The 25,166-nt window shown below is 52.7% G+C and overlaps 1 protein-coding gene across 1 annotated transcript; it reads right to left on the bottom strand.

The window, feature by feature from the left end:
- Positions 1–3,390: 3,390 nt before the first annotated feature.
- LOC116955596 (cysteine-rich venom protein-like) lies at positions 3,391–25,140 on the bottom strand. Its single transcript, XM_032976746.2, has 7 exons — positions 24,945–25,140; positions 21,455–21,644; positions 18,848–18,950; positions 11,435–11,583; positions 9,333–9,433; positions 9,041–9,129; positions 3,391–3,613 (listed from the first exon to the last, which is right to left on the bottom strand). The coding sequence occupies exons 1-7, from the start codon at positions 24,947–24,949 to the stop codon at positions 3,474–3,476; spliced, it is 777 nt and encodes a 258-aa protein (XP_032832637.2). The 5' UTR covers positions 24,950–25,140; the 3' UTR covers positions 3,391–3,473.
- Positions 25,141–25,166: the final 26 nt, after the last annotated feature.

Here is a 25,166-nt window from a genome sequence, read left to right as displayed (position 1 = left end):
ACCAACCGCACGCGACCTGCCGATCAGCAATCAACAGTGAACCCATCAGCACTGCTGGGTGGACAGCGGCGGTGGCATTTTAATGAAGCCGCTCGTTTCCGCCGCCGTGCCGGGGAGAGAGGGAGACAGAGAACAGATTGAACGGGGCCAGCAACAAACGACAACTCATGATGAAGGTGCAATGGATAGGAGAGCGTTGCACAGTTCTAGAACCGAGTAAGGTTCTTGGTGTTATCAGAGTTTTTTTTTGGGGGGGGGGGGATGGGGCGGAGGGGCACGATGGGAGGAATTCACGGAGTGAAACAGTCCAAGCAATTCGACTTTACGCATAAGTGTGCACGTTGAACTTCTTTCGCACCGTACGTAGCCAACCGTGCTAATCGGATGGGTGAATGTGTGGGCGAGCGACTATGCGAGTCTATGTATGTGTCGCGTCAACGATTCGGAGACAAGGTTTGTAAGAGGGCACCTTCTTTATCAACACCGTTCACCGTCTCGTCCACACACTCCCCAAATGTATCACAGCCTCGCCTGTACACAAACACTAGCCGTCTAACGCTGACGGCGCTGACTGAGGTAGCCAACAACTCTCCTGCAACGACGAGGCGAGACGAGTCCACTCCCATGACCGGGTTGTTGTATCTCACCTCGTCCCGGTCTCTGTGCGACACCTCCTCCACTTCTTTTCGTCTTCGCCTTCTCCGTCCGGATGGACGTCGACGCAGAGCGGCGGCCGCGTTTGGTGGGTGGGTAGTGGTAGTTAGTGGTGGTGGATGGTGGTGGTATTTGATTGGTGGTAGTTGTTGGTGGTGGTGGTGGATGGTGGTGGTGGTATTTGGTTGGTAGTAGTTGGTGGTGGGTGTTGGTGGTTGGTTGGTGGTGATGGTGGTATTTGGTTGGTGATAGTTGGTGGTGGTGGGTGTTGGTGGTTGGTGGTGGTGGTTGGTTGGTGGTGGTATTTTGTTGGTGGTGGTGGATGGTTGTTGGTGGTGGATGGTGGTGGTTTGGTTGGTGGTAGTTGGTGGTGGTGGGTGTTGGTGGTTGGTGGTGGTGGTTTGTGGTGGTTGGTTGGTGGTGGTATTTGGTTGGTGGTGGTGGTGGATGGTTGGTGGTGGATGGTGGTGGTATTTGGTTGGTGGTAGTTGGTGGTGGTGGGTGTTGGTGGTTGGTGGTGGTGGGTGGTGGTGGTGGTGGATGGTGGTGGTGGTGGAATTTGGTTGGTAGTAGTTGGTGGTGGGTGTTGGTGGTTGGTGGTGGTGGGTGGTGGTGGTTGGTGGTATTTAGTTGGTGGTAGTTGGTGGTGGTGGGTGTTGGTGGTTGGTGGGTGGTGGTTGGTTGGTGGTGGTATTTGGTTGGTGGTGGTGGTGGATGGTTGGTGGTGGTGGTGGATGGTGGTGGTATTTGGTTGGTGGTAGTTGGAGGTGGTGGGTGTTTGTGGGATTTCTCCAGCACGCTGTGGGATTTGGGATTTCTCTAGCACGCTGTGGGATTTGGGATTTCTCCAGCACGCTGTGGGATTTGGGATTTCTCCAGCACGCTGTGGGATTTGGGATTTCTCTAGCACGTTGTGGGATTTGGGATTTCTCTAGCACGCTGTGGGATTTGGGATTTCTCTAGCACGCTGTGGGATTTGGGATTTCTCTAGCACGCTGTGGGATTTGGGATTTCTCTAGCACGCTGTGGGATTTGGGATTTCTCTAGCACACTGTGGGATTTGGGATTTCTCTAGCACGCTGTGGGATTTGGGATTTCTCTAGCACGCTGTGGGATTTGGGATTTCTCTAGCACGCTGTGGGATTTGGGATTTCTCTAGCACGCTGTGGGATTTGGGATTTCTCTAGCACGCTGTGGGATTTGGGATTTCTCTAGCACGCTGTGGGATTTGGGATTTCACTAGCACGCTGTGGGATTTGGGATTTCTCTAGCACGCTGTGGGATTTGGGATTTCTCTAGCACGCTGTGGGATTTGGGATTTCTCTAGCACGCTGTGGGATTTGGGATTTCTCCAGCACGCTGTGGGATTTGGGATTTTTCCAGCACTGGTGTGGGATTTGGGATTTCTCCAGCACGCTGTGGGATTTGGGATTTCTCCAGCACGAGTGTGGGATTTGGGATTTCTCCAGCACGCTGTGGCATTCGGGATTTCTCCAGCACGAGTGTGGGATTTGGGATTTCTCCACACGAGTGTGGGATTTGGGATTTCTGCAGCACGCGTGTGGGATTTGGGATTTCTCCAGCACGGGTCTGGGATTCGGGATTTCTCCAGCACGGGTGTGGGATTCGGGATTTCTCCAGCACGGGTGTGGGTTTCGGGATTTTTCCAGCACGCGTGTGGGATATGGAATTTTTCCAGCACGGATGTGAAGCTGCGTGGACAGAGGGTCGCTAGGGATTTTAGCAAACCGACGCGGTTGGTTTGCTCTGCTCACCGTCACGTGGTCGTTGTGTGTGCACGCTCCCCTTTCCTGATGATCAATGTTTCCTGACGCTGCCGGGCTTCACGCAGTTTGGCTGAACTCTGCTCTCCACGCCTCTGCCATCAAACATGCCACTGCCCATACCAACAGCCGCTAGTCACCACTAAGTGACGGTGACGCCAGCTACGGCGCCTGTGCCAGGCCACGTGCGCTTTGAGGCCACGTTAAATGTCGAAGGCTCGCTGACGGGACGTCACGGGACAGACCTAGGTGCCATGGGTTGACCGACTGAGCTGACTGGCAGATGCCACCACCAGCTGTACCCCCTCCCCCCACTGCGCCGCTACCGACGACGACGTCGCACGCACGCACACACACGTGCACACACGCACACACACGTGCACACACACACACACGCACGTGCACGCACACACACGTGCACACACGCGCGCACACACGTGCACACACGCACACACAGTCACGCACAGTCACGTGCACGCACACACAGTCACGCACACGTGCACACACACACACCCAAACAGCAAGCCAGACGCCCTGTGCGAAGCGGCACCCCCCGGCAGTCGTTCGACTTTATTCGATGGGGCTCGCGTTGAGCGCTCACGACGAACGGCGCGGACGCGCGGCCCGGTTCCGCGAAGGCTTCGCGCGGCCATCTTGAGCCACGCGCACGTGGGCCCCGCCCCGTCGCAGGGCGGCGTCGGTCGGTGGTTCAGAGACGCGTGGACGAGCCGGCCGGGGGGGGGGGGCGGGGGGGGCAGGGGGGAGCCGTGGCTTTGCGTGGAGCGGTGGCCAGGGAGGGGGGGGGGTGCAGAGAGAGGGGGGCGCGCGGCGACTTCTACAAGGTGGTGCCGTGGTGGTGATGGTAGTGATGGTGGTGGTGGGGAGCGAGGGGGGTGGGGGTAGAGTGAGGGGGTGGGGGTAGAGTGAGCGGGTGGGGGGGAGCGAGGGGGTGGGGGGAGCGAGAGGGTGGGGGGGAGCGAGAGGGTGGGGGGGAGCGAGGGGGGTGGGGGTGGAGCGAGGGGCGACGAGGTTCCATCACTGCACCTCCGTCCTGCACTTGCACGTGGCCGGGCAGTTGGACTGCACGAAGGTTCCCCCGCTGTTGTTCCCGCAGCCGTAGGTGTTGAACAGCTGCCGGCAGTTGTTGTACTTGTCCGCGTAGGGGCACGGGTTGGCTGCGGAGTTCAAGGGGGGGCGGCGAGAGGTGAGCGGGCAGGCGCACGAGCGAGCGAGGGAGCGAATTCGCCGCGCGAGATTCGTCGTGTTCGCTGTTGTTGAGAAAAGGCCGTGGAGCGGACGGAGGCGCATCCCGGCCACCTGCAAGCGCTCGCTCGCGACGGTGAGTGACGTGGGTGGTGGCGGTGAGTGACGTGGCTGGTGACGGTGAGTGACGTGGCTGGTGACGGTGAGTGACGTGGGTGGTGACGGTGAGTGACGTGGCTGGTGACGGTGAGTGACGTGGCTGGTGACGGTGAGTCACGTGGCTGGTGACGGTGAGTGACGTGGGTGGTGACGGTGAGTCACGTGCTTTGTTCGTGGGCACATCGCGTCGACCCGTCGGGGCTGTGACTGAGTCAGAAATAATTTTCTTGATAAATGAGAACAAGCTCGTAAAATACTACGGTGTCGATCAGCCGATAGACCCGAAAGTACGTTGTGGAAGGTGATCATTATTATTATAATTATCACTTTTGTCATGATGCTTATCTACCCCCCCAGGAGAGCCTTAACGGAGTCTTCAAGACTCAGGAGTGGATTTCAAAGCTTGCACAGAATGGGAGTGCTGCCGCTGCCGCCTCTGCCGCTGCTGCTGCGTGATCCCAGTCGCGTGATCTGCCGGCTAACGTTGCAGCATCGGGATGCGTGGCCAATACCGGTGACATTGTTTTGTATTTTCTAGCTCTGGCAGAAGGAATCCCAAGAACACGGCGGAAAGCCACACGCGGAACAGGGAGAGCGACAGAGAGAGATAGAGAACGTACAGACTCCACACGGAGAGAGGCACCCGAGTTGGGAATCGAACCCAGGGGCCTCTTGCTGTGAGGCGGGTGCCGTCACTGCGCCGCCCAATACAACGCGGCCGTGCGTGCGTGTGTCTGTGTGTGTCTGTGTGTCTGTGTGTGTGTGTGTGAGTCTGTGTGTCTGTGTGTGTGTCTGTGTGTGAGTCTGTGTGTGTGTCTGTGTGTGTGTCTGTGTGTGTGTGTCTGTGTGTGTGTCTGTGTGTGTGTCTGTGTGTGAGTCTGTGTGTGTGTCTGTGTGTGTGTCTGTGTGTCTGTCTGTGTGTGTGTGTGTGTGTCTGTGTGTGTGTCTGTGTGTGAGTCTGTGTGTCTGTGTGTGCGTGTCTGTGTGCCGGACGGGCAACTCTGTTGTGGACAGTGCTGTGAGGGGAGGTCCAATTTCGATTGGCTCCTCCCCTCATGGCATCTCTGTCCACCACAGGAGCTAAACGGGGGCTCTGGACGGGTGCGAGGGGCTGGTAACCCCTCCACCTTCAATTAATTACCACTAAACCGCGAATTAAGTATATAACTAATAAGCTTGTGCCGGAGGCCCCAGGGGGCCAGGCGTCTATGACGTCTCCTGGCCAAATCCCAATTGGCGGAGCCAGGAGATTGAATATCTACCCTCCACTACGGGTGACCACATGGAATGTTCGAACGCTCACTGCGGAGGAGAGGCTGCCACTCCTCTGTCGGGAGCTTGACCGGTACCGCCTGGATCTATGTGGCATTCAGGAGGTCCGGTGGACCAGTTCTGGCTCCTGCCACCATGAGGGGTGGACAGTCCTCTACTCGGGGCAGCAGACTGCCAAACAACAGGGTGTGGCTCTTCTTCTGAACAAAATAATGAAGGGGGTGTAGGAGCGTGGCGGTGAGGTGTGGGAAGCTGCAAGCTCCAGGCTACTTTTGGCTCCCCCTCCCATCAACCAGAGGCGAGGAGTGGTGGTGGTGGTAACTTATGCCTCCATCGAAGACAAACATCAGTAGAGGGATCCAGGCAAGGCCGACAAGTCAGATGCCCTCTATGACCTCCTGTCACTGGTGCTGGCTAAAGTGGCCCCTCGGGATAGAGTTATCATGTTGGGTGACTTCAATGCCCGAGTTGGTCATGATGCTGGCACCTGGTCTGGAGTGATTGGAGGACATGGGCCAGATCAGCTCAATAACAACGGTAGGAGGCTGCTAAATTTTTGTGCAGCCCATGGGCTTGTAATTACCAACACGCTGTTCCGGCATCGGCGCATCCACACAACATCATGGATGCATGCCGGGTCCAAGCAAAAACATCTGCTGGACTACATAGTGACAAACCAGCAGATGCGAGCCCAGGTCCTTGACACCAGGACCTACCGTGGAGCTGATCTGCCCTCTGACCATCGACTAGTCATCTGTAAGATGCGCCTGCCATTCTTCCACTCCGGTGGTGGGTGTACACCCAGGACCCCATTCCAACCTAAAGTGGCCTGGTCTCAGTTATCTGATGAAAGTCGCAAGCGAGAATTTCATCATCACTTGCGGCTGGGATTGGCATCGTCCCCGACTCCTCCTGTTGTCGAGGGTAAATGGGCGAGGTTTAGGACTGTGACTCATGCAGCTGCAATGGCTGCTTTGGGTACGCGGTCCAGACCTCCCCAGAGACCCTGGCTGACAGAGGAGGTGTTCAAGATGGTTAAGAAAAAGCGACAGGCCCACTGTCATCGGCTACAGAATCCCACGTCAGAGAATGAGGAGGCTTACCGCAGCCTTCGCTCGGAGGTTCGGAGAGCCGTGAGGCGCTGCAAGGATGGGTGGTGGTCGCGGGTTGCTGAGGAGATGGAGTCTGCCTCAGTGGCCCGTGATCACAAATCTCTATTTAACTCCATCAAAAAGTAACCTGCAGCGCCATATCTATTACCATCATTAGGGGAAAAAACGGTGATCCAATCTCCGACCACCAGGAACAGGTTTGCAGATTTGTTGAGCATTTCTGTGAGGTCCTGGGGGAGGGAAAATCCCTCAGCCAGGAAAACATCGTGGCACAAAGTGAGGATGACCCTGCTGAGGCTGCGGTGCCTCAATTATTGGAAGAAGTCACTCGTTGTGAGTGGCTGGCTGAGGTGCCATCTGTTGAGGAAGTACTGAAGGCGATCCGGAGTCTGAGACCAGGAAAGGCAGCAGGCAGAGATGATCTCCCAAGCGAAATGCTGAGGGAGGGTGGCGTTTGTGCACAGACTGCCCTATATGACATCATAACAACAGTCTGGACCACTGGACGGGTTCTGCAGGATTGGAAGGATGCCCTGGTGGTCCCCCTTTTTAAGAAGGGGGACCACACAGACTGTAACAACTACAGGGGCATCTCACTCCTCAGTGTGCCGGGAAAGGTCCTGGCAAGGATTATTCATCATCGCCTTGCCAGGCACGCTGAGGAGAGGCTTGCGGAGCCCCAATGCGGTTTCAGAAAAGGGCGGTCCTGCACAGATGCCATATTTTCTGTCCGTCTGCTACAGCAGAGGTGTAGGGAATTCCAACAAGACCTACATCTCTGCTTTATTGACCTGGTCAAGGCCTATGATACCATCAGTAGGCCTGGGCTCTGGGTTGTTCTTCGTGCTTTTGGAGTACCTGACCCTCTGCTCACGATCATTAAGGACCTTCATGATGGTGAGCGGGCCAGGGTAAAACTACGTGGCCGGGAGTCAGAGCCATTCCCTGTACACCTTGGGGTGCGACAGGGATGTCCTCTGGCTCTCACATTATTTAACATCTATTTTGACCACGTAGTTCGTGAAGCCTTCAATAGCTGTACCGGGGGAATCTCCATATGGTACAGATATAATGGGAGGCTGATCGATGCCCGGGTGCGGTCAAGGGATGGCTCCCTATTGCTCAACCACGTTATGTATGCTGATGATTTGGTAATAGCTGCTCATTCAGAGGAGGAGTTGGAGATGCTGCTGCTGAGACTGGAGCGTGCCACTAAGAGGTGGGGCCTTACCATCAGCCCCACCAAAACTAAGCACCTGCATGGGTATTTTGTACCATCGGACACTCCACCCCCACAACTCCCAATCTTTGATGGGGCAGTTGTGGTGAAAGTAGAGAGTTTCCCATACCTGGGCAGTGTGCTCATGACCGGCTCCGGTTTAACAGCAGAGGTCTCACTCCGAATCAGTGGAGCGGCAATATCTTTTCTATCGGTTGCTGAACACTGTATGGAAGCTACCTGGTCTGTCACTCCGCACGAAGCTTCAGGTCTTCTCGGCCACAGTCATTCCCTCCTTTCTCTATGCTTGCGAAACGTGGACCCCCCGAATGGAATATCTTCGCCGGTGAGAAACATTTAGGCTAGCCTGCCTACGATCCATCCTGGGTTTAACCAGGCTGGATTGTGAAAGGTCACAAATCCTTTAAAGATCTGGACAAAGTCCAATCGGTGAGCTCCTCTGGCAGGCAAGGCTGCATTGGCTGGGTCATGTAGCCCACATGCCCAGCCACCGTATGCCTAAACAGCTTTTGTTCGACCGGATCAAGGGGGCTAAACGGGCGCTGCACGGACGAAAGAAGGGATGGAGTGACGTGGTACAGGAGAATGTGGAGCTGATTAGACTTGCCGATGACTAGTACCAGCGGTGTCAAGATCGGCCTCTGTGGAGGAGGCCCATGAAGGACGCTACTGGGCAGTTGAAGGCAGTCGCCCTCCAACAACAACGGAGGGTGGAGGAGCAACGTTCACAACAATGAGCGGAGCGCCGGGTGGCTAAAGCACAGCAAGTTGGCACAGTAGGGGGCACAGGTGGTGCATCAGCCAGTCATCTCGGTCATCTCAGTCAGTCGACCCGTGGCAGCTGGGTCTGCCCCGTGACCTCCTGCCAGCAGGTGTTCGACACTTCACGTGGCCTCAAGGTGCACATGGCCTGGCACAAGCGTCGTGGTGGCATCACCGCTACTTAGTGGCGAATGGCGGTTGTTGTGTGTGAGTCTGTGTGTGTGTGTGAGTCTGTGTGTGTGTGTGAGTGTGTGAGGAGCGGTGGCGTAGCGGTTAGCGCGCTGCGCTACGAGCCCGGCGACCCGAGTTCGATTCCCGCTCACAGCCAACACCAGTGACGATTATCTGAACCGGTCCTGGGCCTCCTCCCCTAGGTCGACTCGGCCTCACACGAGTACCTGGGGCGGTGTGTAAACATCGTCGCCTCTGGGGAGGCAAAAGCGGCCGGGCGTGGTGCTGGCCACCCACCTCCTCGCGTACCGTTCCGGCCTTCATAGATGCTGCTCGCTAACAGCACTTTCCCCAACAGTCTGTTTTGTCTATAAGGGGGATCTTTGTGTTTATGCCGTGCGTGGATGTGCGCGTGGGTGGGTGAATGGGTGTGTGCGTGGGTGTGCGTGGGTGTGCACGTAGGTTCGTGGGTGTGCGCGTGGGTGCGTGGGTGTGCATGTGGGTGTGCGGGTGGGTGCGTGGGTGGGTGCGTAGGTGTGTGGGTGTGGGTGTGTAGGTGTGGGTGAGTGCGTGGGTGTGTGCGTGGGTGCGTGGGTGGGTGCGTGGGTGCGTGGGTGTGGGTGCGTGGGTGTGGGTGCGTGGGTGTGGGTGCGTGGGTGTGGGTGTGGGTGCGTGTAACTCACTGCACAGGTTGTTGTCGCAGCTATGGGGGCAGGCCTGGCACGGAGTCCCCAGGTCGTAGGGTTTGTTGATCCTGGTGTCCAGGTTTCCTCTGCACGCAGGAGGGAGGATGGTGGGGGGGGGTGTTGGGGGGTGGGTGGGGGAGGTGTTGGGGGGTGTTGGGGGGTGGGTGGGGGAGGTGTTAGGGGGTGTTGGGGGGTGGGTGGGGGAGGTGTTAGGGGGTGTTGGGGAGTGGGTGGGGGAGGTTTTGGGGGGTGTTGGGGGCGTGTTGGGGGGGAGGGTCCGCTAACTCACGTGGGGCAGTATTGACACACGTAGAAGTACTTCAAGTCGCCGGGGTGGTTGGGGCAGTAGTTCACGGCGCAACCCACCTGGTGGGACTTGTACCACACCACCTGGGGGGGTGCGGGGGGGGCACGCGAACACCGAGGGGGGGGGTGCGAGTTAGGCGATCGCACGGGGCGGCTGTATGCATGGGGTGGCTGACCGCTACAGGGTGCAGTTTGCAGCACCCACCCTCACGACCCTCAACAACAACAACCGCCATTCGCTTGTAGCGCAGCCCGCTAACCGCTACGCCACCACTCCTCACGCACTCACACACACACAGCAACCGCCATTCGCCACTAAGTAGCGGTGACGTCACCACAACGCTTGTGCCAGGCCATGTGCACCTTGAGGCCACATGAAATGTCGAACGCCCGCTGGCAGGAGGTCACGGGGCAGACCCAGGTGCCACGGGTCGACTCACTGAAATGACCGAGATGACTGGCTGATGCACCACCTGTGCCCCCTACTGTGCCAACTCGCTGTGCTTTAGCCACCCGGCGCTCCGTTCGTTGTTGTGAGTGTCGCTCCTCCGCCCTCCATTGTTGTTTGAGGGCGACTGCCTCCAACTGCCCAATAGCGTCCTTCACGAGCCTCCTCCACAGAGGCCGATCTTGACGCCGCTGGTACCGGTTATCAGCAAGTCCACTCAGCTCCACATCCTTCTGTACCACATCACTCCATCTCTTTTCTAGGCCGTGCCGCGCCCGTTTAGCCCCCTCGATCCAGCCGAACAAAAGCTGTTTGGGCATGCGTTGATTGGGCATGCGGGCTACATCGCCCAGCCAACGCAGCCTTGCCTGCCGGAGGTACTCACCGATGAGACTTTGTCCAGATCTTTCAAGGATTTGTGAGCTCCTCACACAAACCAGCCTGGTTAAACCCAGGATGGATCGTAGGCAGGCCAGCCTAAATGTTTCTAACCGGCGAAGATGTTCCATTAGGGGGGTCCAGGTTTTGCAAGCGTAGAGAAGGGAGGGAATGACCGTGGCCGAGAAGACCCGAAGCTTCATGCGGAGCGACAGATCAGGTAGCTTCCACACAGCGCTACGCAACCGTTGAAAAAATAACGCAACTCGACTGATTCAGAGTGAGACCTCTGCTGTTAAACCGGAGCCGGTCATGAGCGCACTGCCCAGGTATGGGAAACTCTCTACTCTCTCCACAACTGCCCCATGACCGATTGGGAGTTGTGGGGGTGGAGTGTCCGATGGTACAAAATACCCAGGCAGGTGCTTCGTTTTGGTGGGGTTGATGGTAAGGCCCCACCTCTTAGTGGCACGCTCCAGTTTCAGCAGCAGCGCCTCCAACTCCTCCTCTGAGTGAGCAGCTATTACCAGATCATCAGCATACATAACGTGGTTGAGCAATAGGGAGCCATCCCTTGACCGCACCCGGGCATCGATCAGCCTCCCATTATATCTGTACCAACCCCCTCACCACCACCACCCTCATCACCACCACCCTCATCACCACCACCCTCACCACCACCACCACCCTCACCACCACTCTCACCACAACCACCCTCACCACAACCACCCTCACCACCACCACCGTCACCACCACCACCCTCACCACTACCACCACCCTCACCACCACCTCCCCCACCCCGCATCAAGAAAAGGCGCGAGAACGGCGCTTGGCGTCTTCCACTCCGACGACAACACCGACGACAACAACAGTGACGACGACAACAACACCGACAACAACAACACAGACAACAACAACACCGACAACAACACCAACAACCACACCGACAACAACACATACAACAACAGACGTTGACGTCGCCCTGCGCCTCCGATGAGCACAGTTGACTACGTACGAAGTCGCAACGTGCGTACGAGGCGGTGGTGAGCATGGTGGTGGTGGTGGTGAGCGTGGTGGTGGTGAGCGTGGTGGTGGCGAGCGTGGTCGTGGTGGTGAGCATGGTGGTGGTGAGCGTGGTGGTGGTGTGCGTGGTGGTGGTGAGCGTGGTGGTGGTGAGCGTGGTGGTGGTGAGCGTGGTGGTGAGCGTGGTGGTGGTGATGGTGGTGGTGAGCGTGGTGGTGGCAAGCGTGGCCCCTCACCTGAGTGTAGTGTCCCACGGCACCTGGCCCCGTAGCCCCCTTGCCGTACTGGAAGCCGGGGGAGGTCACCTCGTCGTACCAGCTGTGCACCACCTCGTCCCATGACCGTGGGTTGCTGGACATGAAGATGTTCTCTCCGCAGTCCCACTCTGAGGAGGAGGAGGAGCCGGGTTCGTGCATTGTAAGATCATCCGCGTCGTAGGAATGCATGCACAGTGAACTTCTTTTGCACCGTACATAGCCCACCGTGCTAATTGGAGGTGTCGGTGAGTGTGTGGGTGAGTGACTGTGTGGAGGGGCTCGTGAAGGACGCTGCTACTGGGCAGTTGGGCGCAGTCGCCCTCCAACAACAATGGAGGGCGGAGGAGCGACGCTCACAACAACGAGCGGAGCGCCGGGTAGCTAAAGCACAGCAGGTTGGCACAATAGGGGGGCACAGGTGGTGCATCAGCCAGTCATCTCAGTCGACCCGTGGCACCTGGGTCTGCCCCGTGACCTCCTGCCAGCGGGCGTTCGACACTTCACGTGGCCTAAAGGTGCACATGGTCTGGCACAAGCATCGTGGTGACGTCACCGCCACTTAGTGGCGAATGGCGGTTGTTGTTGTTGAGTGACTGTGAGTCTATAATCAGCCTTACCATCAGCCCCATCAAAACTAAGCACCTGCCTGGGTATTTCGTCGCATGTACTGCGTCACTTCGTCGCACGTACTGCGTCACGTCGTCACACGATCAAAAGACTGTATCCACTCGCTCCCCACCGGCTCTTCTCATAGCCCCCCCATTTATACTGTAAAAACCGGAAGTGACGTCATGGGTTCAACCAACGGAGCGTCTCACCACAGGGGGGTTTCTACACAGTTGGAATATTCAAAATCAAATATAACCAGTCCGTCAACAAATGTATGACGGATGTACATCAAAATATATATATACAGAATTAATACACTCACTTTCTGTCTTATGGCACTTACATTACCAGCCCCTAATTGGCTAGGCAGGGAGCATACCAATTACTCTTAACTTTAACCTTAAGAGCCACAAACTCTAAATAATAATATTTACTTATAACAATAATAATTTCTTGTATTTCTGCTACTTATTGGCTTTCTTGAGCCTTCTCTTTATTTTATCTGTATACATTCATGCTGTTTCTTGTAACAGATAGAGCTTCATAATAGGTCGCTCTAGTGTGCTGAACTTCGTTTTAACACACACGACAGACTGAACTCTTGGAGTCTGGCATGGTCTTGATAATTCTTCTGGCTGAAGCGGATTAGGTCGATCTCAGCCTGGGTCAAATGTTCCACTGTAAGCAGTTCCTTTTGCAGTGTTGCTTTGAGTTTCTGCATGCACTGCTTGAGAAGTATCTTCTGCCTCTCGGGGTTACTTTCAGCCTGACTGATTGTAGCTCGATACTCTTTTAATTTACTTCTCAAATGCAGCAGAATCGCTTTCAGTTGGAAAAACCATACCATTGCTCTCTTCAGTGGATACCAACTTGAGTAGTGATTGACAAGTCTGTTCACTGGATAAGAGTTATCTTTGATACTGAGGAGATTGACTGTTACCGACTTCTTGATCTCATCATTTGAGTTTTGACTCATTTGAATTGGTCGTTCTGGCCATTCACTTGGAGCCATCCACAGGAATTTGGGTCCGTGAATCCATTTTTCACTTTTTATGAAGTTATCAGCTTTCAAACCTCTTGAAGCATGATCTGCTGGGTTTACTAAGGTATTGATATACTTCCAATGGGTCGGTTCTGTGGCCTCACAGATTGTAGCGATCCTGTTTGCCACAAAGGTCTAGGAACGACTGGTGTCATTCTCTATGTACTTCAGCACTGTCGTGCTATCCATCCAAAAGGTAGACTCTTCGAGCAAGACTTGATGTTCTTGTCCGAGCATCTTATCCACCTTTATGGCTTTTTCTTCTTCTGTGATAGACGGTGTGGCAACTCTGCTGTTGCTTATCCACTTTGTCAAGTTGAATCCCTCACTAGAACACAAAGTTCGGAGATCTCTTGACAGGGTGACAACAAGGTCTTCAGATGACACGGTCAAAAGACTGTATCCACTCGCTCCCCATCGGCTCTTCTCATAGCCCCCCATTTATACTGTAAAAACCGGAATTGACGTAATGGGTTCAACCAACGGAGCGTCTAACCACAGGGGGGTTTCTACACAGTTAAAATATTCCAAATCAAATATAACCGGTCCATCAACAAATGTACGACGGATGTACATCAAATGTATATACATAAAGAATACACTCACTTTCTGTCTTATGGCTCTTACAGAGGGTTTCCCATACCTGGGAAGTGTGCTCATGACCGGCTCCGGTTTGACACCAGAGGTCTCACTCCGAATCAGTCGAGCGGCAATATCTTTTATATCGGTTGCTTAACACTGTGTGGAAGCTACCTGGTCTGTCACTCCACACGAAGCTTCAGGTCTTCTCGGCCACAGTCATTCCCTCCCTTTTCTACGCTTGCGAAACGTGGACCCCCCGAATGGAACCTCTTCGCCAGTTAGAAACATTTAGGCTGGCCTGGCAACTATCCATCCCGGGTTTAACCAGGCTGGATTGTGTGAGGTGACAAATCATTTAAAGATCTGGACAAAGTCCAATCAGTGAGCTCCTCCGGCAGACAAGGCAGCATTGGCTGGGTCATGTAGCCCACATGCCCAGCCACCGTATGCCTAAACAGCTTTTGTTTGACCAGATCAAGGGGGCTAAATGGGCGTGGCACGGACTAGAGAAGAGATGGAGTGATGTGGTACAGAAGGATGTGGAGCTGAGTGGACTTGCCGATGACTGGTACCAGCGGTGTTAAGATCGGCCTCTGTGGAGGATGCTCATGAAGGATGCTACTGGGCAGTTGAAGGCAGTCGCCCTCCAACAACAACGGAGGGCGGAGAAGCGATGCTCACAACAATGAGCGGAGCGCCGGGTGGCTAACGCACAGCAAATTGGCATAGTAGGGGGCACAGGTGATGCATCGGCCAGTCATCTCAGTCGACCCGTGGCACCTGGGTCTTCCCCATGACCTCTTGCCAGCGGGTGTTCGACACTTTACGTGGCCTCAAGGTGCACATGGCCTGGCACAAGCGTCGTGGTGACGTCACCGCCACTTAGTGGCGAATGGCGGTTCTTGTTGTATATTCTTTGGGTCTTTCGGTAAAGTCACGTAGATAGAAAAAAAAATGAAAATAAAGTGAAGGGTCACCTGATTGAGTCGCTCACATTTCTGAAGAGATAGCGCGACACTACGGTGATACCGATTGCCTTTACACTGATGTCTGCTGCTGTCACTTCTCCTAATGCTAAACGGATCATCTTCAGGGTTGGCCTAGCCCTGATCTCAGAAAGAATAAGATTGCTCCGATTTGAACTAGACAATTAATTTTAGATTTAAAGCTTTCGTGACTGCAAGGATTCATCTTCTTTGCTTCTTCGGTAAAGTCACGTAGAATGAGAATAAAATAATGAAATAAAATAACACAATAAAATTCTCACGACGTTTCGGCCACAACACAAGTGGCCTTCATCAGGTGAAGGGACGGGACTGTCTTGAGGACAGCGCTGGAGCGAACACAGCCAAGCTCAGACCGCGACCTTTAAGCTGTGTGAGAAGAAACAGAGCGCCTTGACAAAGGAATTAGCATAAAAAATTAGCATTTAATTGGCGGACTTAGCATGATGAACGGTGTAGAGGGGGTGAACATGTGCAGACCGGCGAGCGAGGGAGGGGGAGTTTACATATTGATGGTGTGAAAAGGGAATTTAAGCTGCTGCGAAAGTTTGGGATACCACTACTTGAAAAAATATACTGTACCATTGAAAATTAGTTTAATGTTTGGTTCGGATAATTTAGCATTGAAATAGCTGCGTGATTAGCTTGTGACTGGTCACAGAAATGGCTACGTTAAAGTCAAAGCCTACACATCCACAGAGGCACCTAGTACAAATCAAACAGGAGAATTTAGCATTGAAATAACTCAGTGATTCGCTTGTGACTGGTCATAGAAATAGATATGTTAAAGTCAAAGCCTACACATCCACAGAGGCACCTAGTACAAATAAAACAGGATAATTTAGCATTGAAATAGCTGAGTGATTAGCTTGTGACTGGTCACAGAAATGGCTATGTTAAAGTCAAAGCCTACACATCCACAGAGGCACCTAGTACAAATCAAACAGGAGAATTTAGCATTTAAATAACTGAGGGATTAGCTTGTGACTGGTCATAGAAATAGCTATGTTAAAGTCAAAGCCTACACATCCACAGAGGCACCTAGTACAAATCAAACAGGAGAATTTAGCATTGAAATAACTGAGGGATTAGCTTGTGACTGGTCACAGAAATGGCTATGTTAAAGTCAAAGCCTACACATCCACAGAGGCACCTAGTACAAATCAAACAGGAGAATTTAGCATTGAAATAACTGAGGGATTAGCTTGTGACTGGTCATAGAAATAGCTATGTTAAAGTCAAAGCAATTTAGACAAGGCTCTTGTGAAATCACACTTAATATTGACAGAAAAAATGTCTACATCTCATTGGGAACATTAAGAAAACATGAACGCCTCTTCAGCCGCCTCAATGTCAGCTAAATGCAAAGATAACCTGATTTCCAAGTTCAACCTCCTTTCCAAGAAGGAGCCAGAGCCACACGTTGAAAAGTTAGACGTTGACAAGATTTTGATTTAAGCTTTCGTGATTGCAGTAATTCATATTATTAGCTCTTTCGGTAAAGTCACGTTGAAGGGAAACAATAAAATAATAAAATATATATAAAGCAATAAAAATTCTAACTATGTTTCGACCATAACACAAACGGTCGTCATCAGGTGACAACCGTTTGTGTTATGGTCGAAACGTCGTGAGAATTTTTTTATTGTTTTATATATATATATTATTATTTTATTCAGAGTAACCGTCCAATTTCCTACAGTCTAAAATCGGTTCTAGCAAAAGGGTTGAATTTCGCAGTCACCTCTAAACCCATCCTACTTGGTGATATCATTGCCCAGTTTGACGTAGCCCTTAAGGGTTTGGGACACATTCATGCAGACGTGGCAAGATCGGAAATCACTGCACTCCTCAAAAACGCTAAGACACCTATTAGCAACATCAGTAAGGATGAGCGCTTTGAGTTTTCGCAATTAAAAAAGAGAGATGACATAGTCATCCTCTCAACCGACAAGGGCAATGGCCGCAGTCATCATTGACAAAACCACGTACAATTACAAAATTCAGGACCTACTTAATGATGGTAGCTATACCAAAATCAATAGATATCCCACCAACCCGCCTGGTTATGAAAACCAACAATATCATCACTGATTCGGCATCTTTAGTCGAACCAACCAAGTGGTTTTCATTAAAACCCTCTGCTGCTAGACCATCCAGATTGTATGGCTTACCAAAATTCCATAAGGAAGGTACACCACTCTGTCCTATCGTCTCCACCATTGACTCACCCACCTGCAAACTGGCCCGATTTCTGTCTGAGACCTTACACACATTCACTGGTAAGACCGCCTCAGCTGTACTTAACTCAGCTCACTTGGTATAGTTAATTAAGGACATCTCACTATCTCCAGATGATTTGCTCATTAGTTTCGATGTAGTATCTTTGTTTACCAAAGTTCCTGTGCCTGACACTATTGCAATCATTGAAGATTTGGTCCAACAAGGACTGAATGCTGATGTACCGCCACTAGTTAAACACTGCCTAACCAACACTTACTTCACCTGGAATGGAACATTCTATAAACAAGTTGAAGGTACCCCAATGGGTTCTCCCTTATCTCCAGTTGTAGCCGATGTTTTCATGGAAAATTTTGAGACAGATGCCATCTAGGCATCCACTATACGTCCGTCCTTGTGGAAGAGGTACGTAGATGACACATTCGTCATTTGGCCACATGGCCTACCAGCTCTGAACCAATTCCTCAACCACATCAATTCCATACACCCAGCCATCAAATTCACCATGGAGGTGGAAAAGGATGGCAAGTTACCATTCTTGGATGTTTTAATCGAAAAGAGACCAGATGGCTCAATGGGACACTCTGTCTACAGGAAAGCCACCCACACGGATGCCTATCTTAAACATGACTCCCACCACCATCCATCCCAGAAGAATTCCCTCATCAAAACTCTACACCATAGAGCTCGATGTATTTCCGACCTTCACCACCTAGCCAGTGAACTGGAACACGTACACCAAGCCCTCAAGATGAATGGATATTCAGGCTACACAATCCATAAAGTTATCACCCCAACCATTGGGAAAGAACCATCTGAGTACCCAATGAAAACCATCACCTTGCCATACATAGCAGGGGTCACCAAAATATTTCCAAAATCATGAGCAAACACAAGATCCAGGTTCGATTTAACACTACATAAAATTCGTGATCTGATCCCAACTGTGAAGGATGTGATCCCTGACATGCAATACCCGGCGTCTACAAACTAAGCTGTGTCTGCGGCAGTAGTTACATTGGGGAAACTAAGCGATATGTCTCGGACCGTGTTCGTGAACATAAGGCAGATCTGAAACATGGTAGGACCAATACCTCAGCCGTGGCTGATCATTGTTTTCATGCAATGGGCTCACATGAAATTGATTTCTCCAAGACGAAGGTACTCTGCAAACCCACTGGCTATCAACAAAGATTCGTTCATGAAGCCATCCAGATAGACACAGACACAATTTCAATCGAGAAGATGGGTACAAACTGAGCAATCATTGGAAGGACGTTATTAACCAGTTTAAGTCATAACTGGCTGTGATGTTTCCATCCTACCTTCCAATGTTAGTTATTTTCGATTCTCTTATTTTACATTAACAGGTTCACACTAGCACAGCCGCCATTGCTCGTGTCCTCTATGTGGCGGCGGCTCTGAGATCTTACATTGACATGCTGATCTCTGATTTTACATTAACAGGTTAAATGTCTCACACTAACACAGCCGCCGTCGCTCGTGTCCTCGATGTGGCGGCGGCTCTGCGATCTTACATTGACATGCTAATCTCTCACTATACAATGGCCACCTCCATGCCCTCGTCGTGGAGGTAGCTCTCCGATCTTACATTGACATGCAAATTTCTCACTTTAACATCACTAGCCCCGCCCACTTCGCTTATGACCCGTGGGCTACACCCATTTCAAACCTTTAAAACAGCCTGCCTCAGCAGCTTTGCTTCTATTTTTTTTTTATCCTGATGACGATTGCTTGTGTTGCAATCGAAACGTCGTGATATTTTTTATTATTTTTTTTATTATTCACTTCATTTTTATTATTTTAATGTAATTTTTTGTTGTTCAATCTACGTGACTTTACCGAAAGACCCTAAGAATATGAATTCCCTGCAGTCACGAAAGCTTGTTTCACCTGCTTGTGGCGTCTTCCAGGTGCGCGCGCTCCTGGCGCTGTGGGTGGAGCTGCAGGCCGCCGCCGACAGGCGGCTGTTCCCCGCCGCCTGCTCGTTGTACGCCTGCAGCGGAGAAGCCCCAACACACTCAGTCAGGCTGTGCCGCCACCACCACCACCACCATCATCATCATCCCACTCACCCACCCACACCCACCCACCCACTCACCCCTCGATCCCACTCACCCCTCCACTCACCCCTCCACTCACCCCACCCACTCACCCCTCCACTCACCCACCCACTCAGCCGTCTACCCCACCCACCCACTCACCCCTCCATCCCACCCACTCACCCCTCCACCCCACCAACTCACCCCTCCATCCCACCCACCCACTCAACCCTCCATCCCACCCACTCACCCCACCAACTCACCCCTCCATCCCACCCACCCCACTGACGCTCCCACTTCCACCCCCTCTCTAGCAAATCGGCAAATTCCCCAGCGTGGTGAGGTATGGTGGTGTAAGACCCCACGACACGCACACAAGTGGGAAGTGAAATCCGTCTTCTGTTTTTACAAAATCGCCGAGCAGGTCACCGCTTGAAGGCGAAGCCTCTGCTCGCCGCTGCGGAGGAGCAAACGCAACCGAGCGGAAAGCGCAATTTGCTCGCAACCGGTTGCAGAGACACGTCCGCGTATGCAACCGAGTCGCATGCAACTGAGTGCTCAGGTGGGAGACCCAGCATTAGTCTGTCCCGTGGCTCTGCTGGGCTGTCTGTTGTGTTTGTGTCTAAATCAGTGTGTAAATAATTGTCTAAATCGTTGTGTCTAAATCGTTGTGTCTAAATCGTTGCGTCTAAATAAACTTGTCTAAAGGATCGTGGCTAAATCATTGTATCTAAGTCATCGTACCTGACTCGTTGTTTCTAAATCATTGTATCTAAGTCATTCTGTTTAAATCGTCGTGTTTAAATCATCGTGACTAAATCATTGTGTCTAAATCTTAGTGTCTGAATCATTGTGTCTAAATCGTCGTGTTTAAATCATCGTGACTAAATCATTGTGTCTAAATCTTTGTGTCTGAATCACTGTGTCTGAATCATTCTTTTTAAATCGTTGTGTTTAAATCATCGTGACTAAATCTTCGTCTAAATCATTGTGTCTGAATCTCAGCTGTGGTTGGTCCATGCAGTGACCTGTAACGAGCCTTCTAGGGATTCTCATCATCATCATCAACCACCACTACAGTAAATCGCATCATTATTAATAAAAACTAAAATGATTACAGGGTGCTTAAAAAATGTTAACACTCACGTGGGGCTATCGTTTTTAATGGAAAAAGAACGGATAATAATACACTGTAACACGATAACAAATGTGATGTGAATAGCTTCAACATGTCAAAAAGTATCTCCCACTTGTTCGCCATCATTGCCAACACGTGCCTGGAAGCTTCTCCAGATGGTCTACAGAGCCCGTGGGAGGCACATTTCTCGTGGCGTTGCTGCAAATTCTCAGAAGTGTTAACATTTGTTTTGATCACCCTGCACAATCCCCTCGACAGAGGAGCGAACCCCGGGGGGGGGGGGGGGTGCCACGACACCCTCGATCGGTGCGGGCCGCCTCTGGGCCACGTGGCTGAGGTCACGTGGCTGAGGTCACGTCAACACCGTGACCTCACTGGGAGGCCCCCTCGCTGTCAGGTCCCTCGTGCAAAGTGGGAATGGCGGTGTGGGGTAACTGATCGTGGTCTCTCGCGGATTAACAAAGACGAACTTTGACTTGGCGCACCCACATACACGTACGTGCACCCACACGTACGTACGTTGAACTTCTTTCGCGCCATACGTAGCCGAACGTGCTAATGGGGGGATGGGTGAGTGTTTGGGTGAGTGGCTATGTGTGTGGGTGAGTGACTATGTGAGTGGGTGAGTGACTATGCGAGTGTGTGAGTGACTATGCGAGTGGGTCAGTGACTATGCGTGTGGTTGAGTGACTATGTGAGTGACTATGTGGGTGGGTGAGTGACTATGCGAGTGTGTGAGTGACTATGTGAGTGTGTGAGTGACTATGTGAGTGGGTTAGTGACTATGCGAGTGGGTGAGTGACTATGCGAGTGGGTGAGTGACTATGCGAGTGGGTGAGTGACTGTGTGAGTGGGTGAGTGACTATGCGAGTTGGTGAGTGACTATGCGAGTGGGTGAGTGACTACGCGTGTGGGTGAGTGACTATGCGAGTGGATGAGTGACTTTGCGAGTGTGTGAGTGACTATGCGAGTGGGTGAGTGACTATGCGAGTGGGTGAGTGACTGTGTGAGTGGTTTAGTGACTGTGTGAGTGCGTGAGTGACTATGCGAGTGTGTGAGTGACTATGCGAGTGGGTGAGTGACTACGCGTGTGGGTGAGTGACTATGCGAGTGGGTGAGTGACTTTGCGAGTGTGTGAGTGACTATGCGAGTGTGTGAGTGACTATGCGAGTGCGTGAGTGACTGTGCGAGTCCGTGCCGGGTACGTTGAACTTCTTCCGCACCGTACGTAGCCCGACCCTGCCAATCGGAGGATGGGTGGAGTGTGTGGGGGGCCACATAATGGGGGGCGGTGTACGCCGACTTTCCGCGTGTCCTCACCATCTTGAGCATGTTGCTGGCAGTCGGCGCCACGTTGCGCCGCAGCTCGTTGTGAACGTTCACGATGACCTCCTGGTTCGCCGGCAGCGTCGTGTCCAGGAGCTTCCAGTCGTCGACGGACGTCGCCGCCACGACGCTCGCCATGAACACCACCGCCAACGCCGCCACCGCCGGGGTCACGAGGTTAGTGCTGGGGGGTGGGGAGGGGGGGGGCACGCACGTGCAGAGACACCGTCACCACCACCACCACCTTCATCACCACCATTACCATCACCACTGTCACCACCTTCACCATTATCATCATCATCATCACAACCATCACCACGACCATTATCATCGTCGTCACCATCATCATCACCACCACCACCATTGTGGTCATCATCAGCCATGGATGAAGGCCTGCACAGGCCGGTGCTTCGTCAAGTGAACAGCCCGTGAAAGCAAATATCATAGAGCTACCTCTGAGAAGCCCTTGGCGGTAACCGGCGCACTGAGAGTAATGACCACGCCCCTCGGCCTCCACGTCGTATGACGGTGAGACCACGACTTCTGGCTCTCACGGCTGGAGTTGAACCAAAACTGAGAGGATGCCTCATTTCACGTGATTGGGCGGTTTTTATTGCAGGCAATTGTAACCGGTCTGATGCCATGAAACTTCCGAGACTTAAAACCCCGGTTCGAGACCCAGATTGGAGCGGTTCCAGCCTCAACCCCCCCCCCCCCCGGCCCGGTGATTCGTTCGGCCTCCTCCTCTGCCGTCAATCAAACGTTTAAACGTTCAGGTAGTACAGGGCGCTTAACACTTCCAAGAATTTTCAACAACATCGCGAAGAAATATGCCGCCTCCCCAGGGCTCTGAAGACCACCGGGAGAAGGCTCCAGGCACGCGTTGACAACGATGGGTAGAACAAGTGAGAGAGACCTCTGTGAAGCTAATGACATTACATTTGTTATCACGTTACAGTATATTGTGTCCGTTCCTTTTCCATTCAAAAACGATATTCCCACGTAAGCGTTACAAAATGCCTTTGAAGCACCCTGCAATGAGCTATATGTGTATATATTTACAGACGTTGGTGCCACGCCAATCGCTGCGTCTCGTCAATTCCCGACGACAAAACAAAAGTCACGTTGGCCAAATCGGGAACAATCTCGCAATTTTGGAAGCCAGCTTCCCCGGAGTGAGCGCGTGGAATAGTTCAGCGGCACTCCGCGGGGCAGATGCCTGTTCCCAGGGACCGTGGGGAATCGCGAAAGAAATTGTGATCCGAAGTTTTAAACGCAATTGTTAAAATATTGCATTACCCTCTTAATGTGCACGCTTCATTTTGCTGATGTGCGCTTTGGAGTTGGCATCGTGACCTCCCCCCGCCCCCCCCCCCCACACCCCGTATCCGGGCAGTCCCCAAAGAGACTTTCTCACCGGCACCATTTGTGGGGTTTTTTTTTTATTTTGGGCGGGGTGGGGGGGATCCGAGGCCCAAATGGTAGAGGATCGCGCGGCAAACAATGGGTGGGGTAATGCGCAGCAAACAATGGGTGGGGTATCACGCGGCAAACAATGGGTAGAGGATCGCACGGCAAACAATGGGTGGGGTATCGCGCGGCAAACAATGGGTACCCCACCCATTGTCTGCCGTGCGATTCTCTACCCATTGTTTGTCGTGCGATCCCCCACCCATTGTTTGCCGCCTGATCCTCTCTCTATCCATTGTTTGCCGCGCAGCAGACAATGGGTGGGGTATCGCGCGGCAAACAATGGGTAGAGAGAGGATCAGGCGGCAAACAATGGGTAGAGGATCGCACGGCAAACAATGGGTAGAGGATCGCACGGCAGACAATGGGTAGAGAGAGGTTCAGGCGGCAAACAATGGGTAGAGGATCACACGGCAAACTTACGCTGACACGGCACGCCAGACCGCAACATCTATCTGGGCTAACTCTATAGCTCCCCAACTTGGGGTTGCTGTGTGTGTGTGCGCGCGTGTGTTCACAAAATGCCTGGAGACGATTTTATTTTAAAGTCTCGGTCCATCATCAGCGACCCCCACAATCCAGCAACCGGGATCTGACCTACCGAGGAAGATCCTGGTCCCTCCTTGCATCGGATGCCGGACACTCCGTGGAAGATTGTGGGAAACTTTCTCCATCAATGGGAACTTAATGAGAGTCCAAAATGTAACTGTGGTGGTGGCGGTCATCTCAGTCAGCCAACCCATGGCACCTGCTGGGTCTGTCCCGTTACCTGCTGTCAGCAGCGAGCACTTCGACACTTCACGTAGCCTCATTTGTTGTTGTTGTTGTTTTTGTCTTTGGCCAAAATAGTTTCGAGAGGGGCATCACACACAGGCCAGACCAAAACAAAGACAAAGATCCCCCGTGTAGCTTTTAACAGGCTGCTGGGGCAAGTGCTGTTAGCGAGCACCTACGAAGGCCGACACGGCACACGAGGGGGTGGGTGTCCAACACAACGCCCGGCCGCCTTTGTCTCCCCCAGTGGCGATGTTTACTACACACCGCATCAAGTTTCTCATTTGAGGCTGAGTCGACCTATGGCCCAGGACCGGTTCAGATAATCGTCACCGGTGTTGGCCGTGAGCGGGAATCAAACTCGGGGTCGCCGGGTTCGTAGCGCACGGTAGCGCTGACCGCTACACCACCACCACCACCACCACACGCCACCTGCCCCATCATATTAGGCCAAACCGAGGTGGGAGTTACCCACACTTTACCCCACCACCACCACCACACGTGACCTGCCCGATAATAGTAGACCAAACCGCGGTCGCTACCTATTCACGCTGCTGCTGCTGCTGCGTGGAGACCGAGGCGGAGGGCGGAATTTTTAAGACGCTTGCCGCAAAACCGCCGTGCCGGGAGATGGAATCGAACTGGCGATCCCTGGATTGCGAGGCCGTTGCGTTGATAATCGCACCACGGTAGCATCGCCGTTACGATACTCACGTACTGACGGATACACCGTGACGATTACGAAGCTCTCGTCATGCCGATACACCGCGATCATCACGATGCTATCGTCATGCCGATACACCACGATCATCACGATGCTATCGTCATGCCGATACACCGCGATCATCACGATGACCTCGCAATGCCGATACACCGCGATCATCACGATGCTCTCGTAATGCCGATACACCGTGATCATCACGATGACCTCGCAATGCCGATACACAGCGATCATCACGATGACCTCGCAATGCCGATACACCGCGATCATCACGATGACCTCGCAATGCCGATACACCGCGATCATCACGATGACCTCGCAATGCCGATACACCGCGATCATCACGATGCTCTCGTACTCTTTGGTCCTTTCGGTAAAGTCACGTGGGTAGAAATAAAATAATTGCGTGAAATAATTTCATTTCTACCTACCCACGTGACTTTACCGAAAGAAGCAACGAGTTTGGATTGCTGCAGTCACGAAAGCTTAACAAACCAAGATCGATGCTCTCATACTCACGACATCTCTGCTGCTGTGAAGGAACGGCGCGTGAGTGCCTCTGATCGGCGTTGGGAGCTGGTGCTCGGCTTTTATACGCATCTCACTTGTCACCCGTCAGAATAACCCGAAACGCACTCCACAATAACTCCACAAAAACTTCACAATAACTTCACAATAACTTCACAACAACAACAACAACAGTCATTGGGCGTCGCAGTTGAATTGGACTTGCGGTGGGAT

The sequence above is a fragment of the Petromyzon marinus genome, chromosome 60, assembly GCF_048934315.1.
Source record: "Petromyzon marinus isolate PM22_M1 ecotype Great Lakes invasive population chromosome 60, UKy_Petmar_22M1.pri1.0, whole genome shotgun sequence".
NCBI classification, from domain to species: Eukaryota; Metazoa; Chordata; class Hyperoartia; order Petromyzontiformes; family Petromyzontidae; genus Petromyzon; species Petromyzon marinus.
This window is presented reverse-complemented; position numbering and strand designations above follow the sequence as displayed.